The 8,542-nt window shown below is 40.4% G+C and overlaps 1 protein-coding gene across 5 annotated transcripts; it reads left to right on the forward strand.

Annotated features, from left to right (window-relative positions):
• The first annotated feature begins 2,726 nt into the window (after positions 1–2,726).
• LOC119918689 (cytochrome b ascorbate-dependent protein 3-like) lies at positions 2,727–7,341 on the forward strand. Of its 5 annotated transcripts, none has more exons than XM_038739430.1 (7): positions 2,727–2,882; positions 3,318–3,461; positions 4,255–4,459; positions 6,190–6,398; positions 6,547–6,701; positions 6,793–6,961; positions 7,059–7,341. In XM_038739430.1, exons 2-7 carry the CDS (start codon positions 3,321–3,323, stop codon positions 7,083–7,085), a joined length of 906 nt encoding a protein of 301 aa, XP_038595358.1. In that variant the 5' UTR covers positions 2,727–2,882; positions 3,318–3,320; the 3' UTR covers positions 7,086–7,341. The 5 variants fall into 5 exon arrangements, with proteins under 5 accessions (XP_038595358.1, XP_038595360.1, XP_038595362.1 ...); XM_038739432.1 differs by having other exon boundaries at positions 2,737–2,882; positions 3,321–3,461; XM_038739434.1 differs by lacking the exon at positions 3,318–3,461 and having other exon boundaries at positions 2,739–2,882.
• Positions 7,342–8,542: the final 1,201 nt, after the last annotated feature.

Raw genomic sequence — 8,542 nt, forward strand, 5'->3', positions numbered from 1 at the left:
TAGTCTGATGTTAATTTGAGTATCAGAATTGTAAGTTTGTAAATGTATCCATTTTATAGCACCCACAAAAATTCCACAATTAGCAGTATCCATGGCTGAACACCACACCGGCTACTTCCTTTGCACTATTTGTATTTGTTTACAATCTACAGAACACTAGTATGTTCTTGGTCATTGTTGCTTTTTATGTACTTTTATATGTTTTTCACTTACTTGTATGTACATGTAATAGTTTGTTTGTTTTGTATCTATATTTTGCATCTATGATGTTCTTGTTTTTAGCTGCATGTCTATTTCTGTCTTCCTGTAAATTGTTGTGTGTAGGTAAACTGAGAGCCAACTTAAAGCCGGTGTCAAATTCCTTGTGTGTGTACACACACTTGGTCAATAAAGCTGAATCTTAGGCTGCTAACAATCCTCCAAACAACATTCCCATCAGCCTCAGCTGTACTTTGTATTTTGTGTTAATTAGCAAAATGCAGCCATACTAACTACAGTAGCATGGTGAACATGGTAAACATCTGCTAAACATCAGCATGTAACATTGGCATTAAGCATGCTACCATGCTGACATTTGTAATGTATAGGTTTTATCATTTGTTTTTGTGACTTTTAAAACTCCTGCGAGTTGTTTGGAAGGCTTTCCAGACACTGGAGACTTGACACCAAACAGTGGTTTCGGAATAACAACAAAGGAGATACCACCGCAGGACTGTAAGGATGAGACAAAGTCTATGCCATGCCAGAATTCAAGAAGGAGTGAAGGAAATATAGCACATTAACTCAGATGCCCCCTAACAAAAGCCTGGAGATGTCCCACAGTGTCACACAGCCAACTCTGCCCACTCTACTCACTCATCTTCATCCTCAACACTGTGCTTCTGAGGCCGGGCACACTAAAGGGGGACTGGGAGAAGCATTTGAAAACATCACTTCAAGCAGCCTGTCAGAGGATCTGAGAGACTTTGATAACATAAGGCCCGCCGACAGCTTGATTCTTGTATGTTTTGGGGAACAGCGCCGGAGGACAGGAGCACAAGCCCTCTGTTTGGGAGACATAATGCACCTTCCCTCAGATGAAGTCCTAGCTACAATCAAATCCAGAGGATATAAGATTCAGAGAAAGATTTTAATCAACCAAACAATGCCAAACAATGAATGAGTTAATGCGGTCATGTGTTTGAGGTTGAAACCAAGTTGTGGCTGACATGTAAGAAGCCAGGAACTTGCTTTTTGCACACGTCTTAATGCAAAAATGTGGTTAGATTTGGGGCAAGTTTTCTTTTATTTGAATGTTTACCATCATCTTTATTGTGTTTCAGCTAATGCAAACTCAAGAAAGCTTACACCATCTGCTGAATCTGCTGAGTAAAACGGCACGGTCCGCACACAACAGGACACATCTGAAATAGGAGTACATGCACACCTGGGACTATGCATGACGTGTGCATTATTTTGTGACTGTGAAGCAGTCAGATGTGCAGCATATCTTGTATGCATAGCTGGTATGTGACTTATGTGTAATTAATCACATTAGCAACAAAGGAGCGGTCCCATGATATTTCTATTGTGTGTTTCCTATTGTTTTCCATTGTTGTTGTGTGTTACTGTTTCTAACTGATGTCTCTTTTAATCAGTGGTATGCATAATATGTATAATTAATTATCGTTACATTATAATTATTATTTTTTTAATCTGTTTGCTTTGATGTGTCTGTTTTTACCATGCCCTTCATGTAGAGGGGCCCTGAGTTCAAATCTAATTTTAAGGACTTCATTTTTTCAGTTTATATTGCCCTTAATGGGGCATTTTACTAAATGAAACTGTTAACTAACTAATACATTCACAAAGATTCAGACTAGAAAGGAGCTACAGTCCATTTATAATGCAAAAAGAGAAGGAGAAACAGGGGGATCAAAGGGGGCCCACAGTTATTTTACCCACACCACATTTTATCCCAGGGAACAATTTCGGTCAAATACTTGTTCTTTTTTCATTTAACTGTTTGTAACGGTTTAGTCTAGTTTCTGGCCAAAAAATGTTTCGAGCTTGCAGTGTTTTTTTAAGGAATACACTGAGAGCAGCATGTAAGACCATTGGTACGCACAGAACAGAGCACTACTATACAGAGGAGCAAAGGAGATACCGACCACTACTGCCTCCAGGTGGAGCTGAAAGACAACAGATCACAGGTCAGCCATCATGCAGCCAAAGCCCTCTTGCTTCAGCAGGGTCTCTTTCCCTGGATTTTCATACATAGTCCTAGAGTCATGTTGTCACAGCCAGTTACCACACATTGCAAAGCCAAGCAGAGTAACCTCATCAGTATCCTATTTGTAATTCTGTTTTGTGCAACTCCAGCATTGCCTATGCAGTTTACAGCTGCAGTGTTGTCTTATTTAATAATGTCCCTTGTTTTTTAGTTAGTTTTAATACTGTGTGCGCCTAAATTCTGTTTTCATTTTCCCTGCTGAGTATAATTGCTTTAAGTAGGCTTCTGCAGCGACATTATTTCTTCTAGCCCATCAATTAAGCTTCAGCATCTTATTTAATCATGGACGCCGACTGTTCAGAGCTAAAGGAAACATCGCGCGACCCTGGATTATTCAGTTAAATTGAAGCAATGTTGAATTATGATTTTTAAAAAGTGGTGATTACACAGCGTGGAGTGCTGCAGTGTGGCGGTGACATATAAAACAGCATTTCCCACAAGGCCTTGCGCCGTCAATAAGGAAATGGGTTAGGTAATATCTTGCAGATACGGTTTTACCTGGAAACATTTGGGTTACTGTCAGTCGTTTTTACAGGTGTTTGGGAATGAGGTACTCGATCGTACAAGTTTTGAGCACTTGAAGTTTTCACACTTTTTTTTTTTTTTTTGGGTAAGTTAACTTTCAGCTAGCAGCAGCACAACTTGGGACGACAGTTGTACAAGACTTAATTCGATAAACACTAATATAACGTCGCCTTCACGCACCTGCCGCGAGGTTTATTCAGACAGCACGGGATTCTACAAGTTACACCCTTTAAAATGTTTTCAATGTAGGAAGAAAAGGCCAAGTTGTTGTAAAAGTTGAAACGGTTAGCTAAATGCGTCCAAGTTCCATGAATGACGTTAATGTTACCCCGCCGAAGATAAGACGCCAGAGAGCAACTGCCTTTTCCGCTGACGTTTTCTGACCCTAGTTTGAGGGGGAAAAAGCAAAACATGTTTGATGGAAAAAGATAAACATTTTGTTGGCTGGTTGCTTCTAATGGCTCCACACCCACACTGCTCACTGTGTCCCACTCTCACTTTCGGTCTTATTTATGGGCAGCAGATGCAGCGGGCTGGCCCTTCCTCTCCCAGCTGTTCCTCCACCTCTGCCTGTTTCCCCCTCGGCCACCTAAACAACACGGCTGAATGTGGAAGTGAGACCACAGCTGAGCCAGAGAAACGCGAAGTGAGAGCAAATAACACGGTGAGTAGCAGTCAGAGAGATATAGAAGGGAAAAATCACCAGACGCAGCAGTAACTCCTACAAGATGCACAGCTCGGTGTGGTAGAGCAGGGAGAGTTGTCCGTGTCAGAGCAGCTGGGGACAAGGTAAGGCACCCAACACTGGTGCACACTTCAGTGTCAGCCCGTTAAATGTCCATGATAAAATGTTGAGTTTGATGTGATGTTTGAAATAAATAGTGTTAGTTAAAGGTTGGAAGAAATGATCAACAATGAATGAACCACTTCTGTTTCAATCTAGTAGTATTTTCAAAGGTTCACAGGTTGCTTAAAGGAATTAATTTTTGTTTTCACACACTTTTATATTTTCTAGTATTCACTGAATGTAGTTAACATTCAATCATGGCAGTGAGCTGCTGCTTTTATCCACTTCAACTGACAAACCACGAGCAAGAAGGTATTTAATGGGGATTTCATGCATAATACGCCAAAGTTAAAACAGTGACACGTTTTTTAGACATCTTGGCGCCTTATAGCCATTATTTCAACTGCATTTCAAAATACCATCCATCCATCCTCAACCGCTTATCCTGCGTACAGGGTCCATTTCAATTACCTTACATTTTTAACCAAAGTTAGCCCAGTTTTAATCTAGACTTAGATGCCATTTCACCTACAAATGACCAAAATCAGTGCTGGGCACTAGTGACTACCTCATGCTGGGACTGGATCAGCAACATGACACTGTGTCTGTGTAACCACTACACTGTCCTGCCACCCTATCCGTTCTGATTTAGTTGTTTTTATTGGTTTAGCCTACAGATCTCTACAAGATGCAGTCCATCGTGAGCTTCTACATATGCCACCTGCTGTGCCTGGGCCTGGGCCTGGCCTGCGTGGTGTGCGTGTGTTTGTGGAACAGCCGGTGGCGCGGCGGTTTCGCCTGGGACGCCTCGACCCTGCAGTTCAACTGGCACCCTGTCCTGATGGTGACAGGTCTGGTTGTGGTGTACGGCAACGGTGAGTGCCTTTTCAAATTTGGATCTTGCATGGTTTCATTTCTGTTTCTCACTTCTGTTCTTCCTGACAGCCAGACTGTCGTAATTACACATTACAGGTTTCGTAGAGACTTGGTATATAATTTCAGTGTGAGGTAAGGTCCACAGTGACTGTTTTGCTTTAAGTGCCACACCTCAGCGATTTTCTGATGTAAATAAACATTTTATGAAACTAAAGAAGGTGTCTTTCAGCAAGAAGCTGTGATGGTACATGATGGCATTGGACATTATATTGTAATGATGACTTTTTGGATGCATTCATGTGAAAACAATCATTCAGTACATGGTAGGAACTTCACACTTCTGCTAAGTCAGTGTTTCCCATTCACTGTAACGGACCGAGCTGACAGGCAGGTCAGTTAGCGACTTTATCCTGTCAGTTTCTCTCTGTACAAAGACATTTATTCATTTAGCTGATGCTTTTATCCAAAGCAAGAGGTTAAGTGTCTTGCTCAGGGACACAATGGTGGGGAACAGTGGGGATTGAACCCGGGTCTCTCACACCAAAGGCATGTGTCTTATCCATTGCACCACCATCACCACCCCTGGTAACAAGTGTCGCAGTATGAGAGTCCTACTTGAAGAGAGGCTATGAAGTCTTCATGTTACGCGATACGAGAACCACATACAACATTATTTATCAAATTGGGTCGGACTCTGGTCAGACTTAATGAATTTAGCACGAGGATACAAACGTGACAAGGCCCGGTTTTCAAAATAAGGTATCTAAACAGTATGGTAATAAAATTAATTGGATTAACACTGAAAGTATAAAACATATTACATGTGTCCATTATAAGTTAAAAAACAACAACAACAACATGTTGGGGAATTTACTGTTCTATTCTTTGATTTAGGGTTTTTGGAAAAACATTAAATTTGTTGACTTGTTGCTCTTTCATCACCATTTATAGCTCTACAATAGGTTTATGATCAAATAGTTTATTAGAGCACAACATTGTTTACAAGCGTAAAACGTTCTTCATAGATACTGCACCAAATTAATGCATTTAACTTTAAAATGTACAAAATTTTCTTTCTTCTTTCTTTACCCCCCGAGGCCCACCCAGCATAGTCTGCTCATGATATAATGTATAGTTTTACCTCTTAAAACCTCTGTAAAGGATTCAAATAAAACAATCAGTTAAACTGCACACAAATCATAGACAAGCAAATTAATTTATATTGCATGTCTCAAATTCGGTGTGCTAGTATATCAGCTGTGTTCACACTCCTACTGATAACACATGGACTTAAGAAGTTTTACAATACATTCCAAAGGTCTCTTTATTCACCTCATTTAGATGGTTAGGCATACACATCTGCACATACAGACTCAAAAGATAAAACAAAGATTTAGATATTTGATTCTAAAATATCAATATAAACATGATTTAGTATTGAACTTAAACTAAGCTGGGATATACAGTAGATATCTCTACTATTAGTCAAGCTCTTAAAACACCAGATCCTACATTTCCAACGATGCAGTGGCATTTTTCATTAGACTTTCTCTGCTGGGCAAATGCCCATGTCTTTCCAACTCTATGCCTCCAGTTGTAATGCAGACTTTCTGTTAAAATGATGTGGTAACCATCATCATGGTTATGTCACGGAAGACATTAACAACTACAATGCACAGCGTTTAAATCCATTTCACATCTGCGTCTGTGGTTGCGTCCTTCCCCACAGGAGCCGTGTTGTACCGCATCCCCCTGACCTGGGGTCAGAATAAACTCCCCTGGAAGCTGCTGCATGCTGCACTGATGCTCCTCGCCCTGGTCCTGTCAATCGTGGGGCTTTGTGCTGTGTTCGACTTCCACAATGCCAAGAACACTCCCAACCTCTACTCCTTGCACAGCTGGATTGGAATCGCTGCTACAGCTCTTTTCGCCATACAGGTAAACGACCTTACGTGCAGAAACAGATTCACTTTATTAGTCGCATGCAATATGGTGGCATGACTTTTTTTCTCATGGTTGAGTTTTGGTTATTTGCCTTTGTGTTTGCTGTTTTTGTGGATGTGTGTCCATGCATTCGTCCATTCAGTGGGTGGTGGGTGTGGCTGGCTTCCTCCTGCCCTGCTCCCCCATGTCACTACGTAAACTCCTGAAACCCGTCCATGTGTGGATGGGAGGCAGCATACTGTCGCTCAGCATCGCTGCCTGCATTTCTGGAATCAACGAGAAACTTTTCTTTGTTCTGTGAGTGCCGTATTTCTGTGATACTTTTGCATTCATATTTTCCTTAAAGATAAACTGATAACATTGCCCTCTTAAATGTTTATTTTTGCAGAAAAGGAAACGGCAGTGGAGCTCAGCCATACGCTAGCCTTCCACCTGAGGCTGTGTTAGCAAACTCGTTAGGGGTTTTGATTGTAGCCTTTGGCTTGGTTGTCCTAATGATTTTGTCCAACCATAAATGGCAGCGACCAGACTCCAGGCCTGAGAATATGGCTTACACGGTGAGAATATCAGTGCAGTTGATATGCAGTAAACAAGATTAGAGGATTTATTTTAATTAAGTTTTGCATAATCATTCTCATCTACTCTCTTCCACAGCCATTGCTTCAAGAAGAAAATGAATGAAGGAAATTCCCAAAATGCTCACATTTAACCGTCCATGCAAAATCAGTTGAACCATCACAGATGACAGGTGGCCTAAAGACAATTGATGAGTTCTGTTTTGAATGTACAAACAGCTGTCTGAACAGTGTGAGAATTATCTGTGTGTGCTGTGGATGTAAATATGTATTTGAAGATACTATTTAAAAATGTGTTTTTTTGCCATGCATAAAAAATAATTGTTTCATTTCATTCAAAGCTGTGACATTTTCTTCTTCCATGATGCACTGTGGCTTTCACATCATGCAGTAAAGCTGTAGCTGGACCAAGGTATTAAAGTTTATGATGATATACTGTAGGATTTACGAACTACAGTGTATTTACTGTGATGCTGTTCCCAGGAGGACACTTTTAGCTAGCACATAGTTTGTCAATCGCTGGCACAAGTATTAAGTTGGCTGTAATGCCCTTTTATCATCGAAAACCTTTGCGATAGAGTTTAAGGTGGCATCATTTATCTGTCACTTTATTTCAGTGTAAGTATCCAAACAGTCTGACATCTGAAGTTTAGCAAATCTTATAAGCAACATTATGTAAGCTTAGTTTTTTGTGTTCGATATGTCGCCCCCACCATTATTCAACGATTGTAATTCACCGCTGTCGTAAATGAGGACAGCTGAAACGTGCATTTGTTATGATTACATTACTTATGATCAAAAATGAACTAGTTTGCCAACACAGCCAAACATCAAGCAAGTGCGACAACACAAACCATGGCAATATTACTTACTAGTCCAACAGAGATTTCATGGAAACTCTCGCCAACATCAGGCAGCCTCTTGCTTGGTCACTCTCGTTTTTTCTTAGCTTCCTCCGTCAACATCCTCTTTGGTCTCCCCTCGTCTCTGCCGTTAGTTAAAGTAATGTCCATGGAGGCTGCTGAGCCCAGTTATGTTGCCCGCTCAACACCAGCAGCAGCATAATGTTGCTTGAAACTTAGGTGGCAAGCTAGCCAGCAAACGCTGCAAGAGCGCTTGAAGCTTTTGAAGATGTTATAAGATAAAACTACTGCATACTATTGCTTTAATGTATTTTAACAGTTTTTGACAGGGTAATTGTTTCAGGTGTTTTTTTTTAGATTGTTTGTTTGGGATGTGGGTTGACCATGGGATACTGTTTTAGAATATTTTACCACAGATATGTGTTCCTAAGGTGAAGAATGAATCTCCAAGATAAAAAAAAAAAAATTGTTTTATATTATGAGTTTAATTTCTGTGTCTATGACCAGTGTACTCACTTCTTTCAGATTAATTCAGATGCCATCATGAATTAGTATGAACCTGCAGCAATATGCGTTGTTATTACTCTGGTTGGCATTTGCAGTTGGACTGTAATGTAATTGTTAATCTGGAATTTAAATTTTGTTATCCCTCATGATAGAATATACAGCTGCTGAAAATACATTATTTCTTTTACAGAGG

The sequence above is a fragment of the Micropterus salmoides genome, unplaced genomic scaffold (genome assembly GCF_014851395.1).
Source record: "Micropterus salmoides isolate LMB-PRFRI ecotype aquatic unplaced genomic scaffold, ASM1485139v1 Ms_hic_scaffold_2350, whole genome shotgun sequence".
Lineage (NCBI taxonomy): Eukaryota > Metazoa > Chordata > Actinopteri > Centrarchiformes > Centrarchidae > Micropterus > Micropterus salmoides.

Coding starts and splice junctions, on each gene's coding strand:
- LOC119918689 (XM_038739429.1), top strand. CDS start 3,216: ATGGAAAAAGATAAACATTTTGTTGGCTGGTTGCTTCTAATGGCTCCA. Junction 4,460..6,189: donor GGTTGTGGTGTACGGCAACG/GTGAGTGCCTTT, acceptor CCTTCCCCACAG/GAGCCGTGTTGTACCGCATC. Junction 6,399..6,546: donor CAGCTCTTTTCGCCATACAG/GTAAACGACCTT, acceptor TCGTCCATTCAG/TGGGTGGTGGGTGTGGCTGG.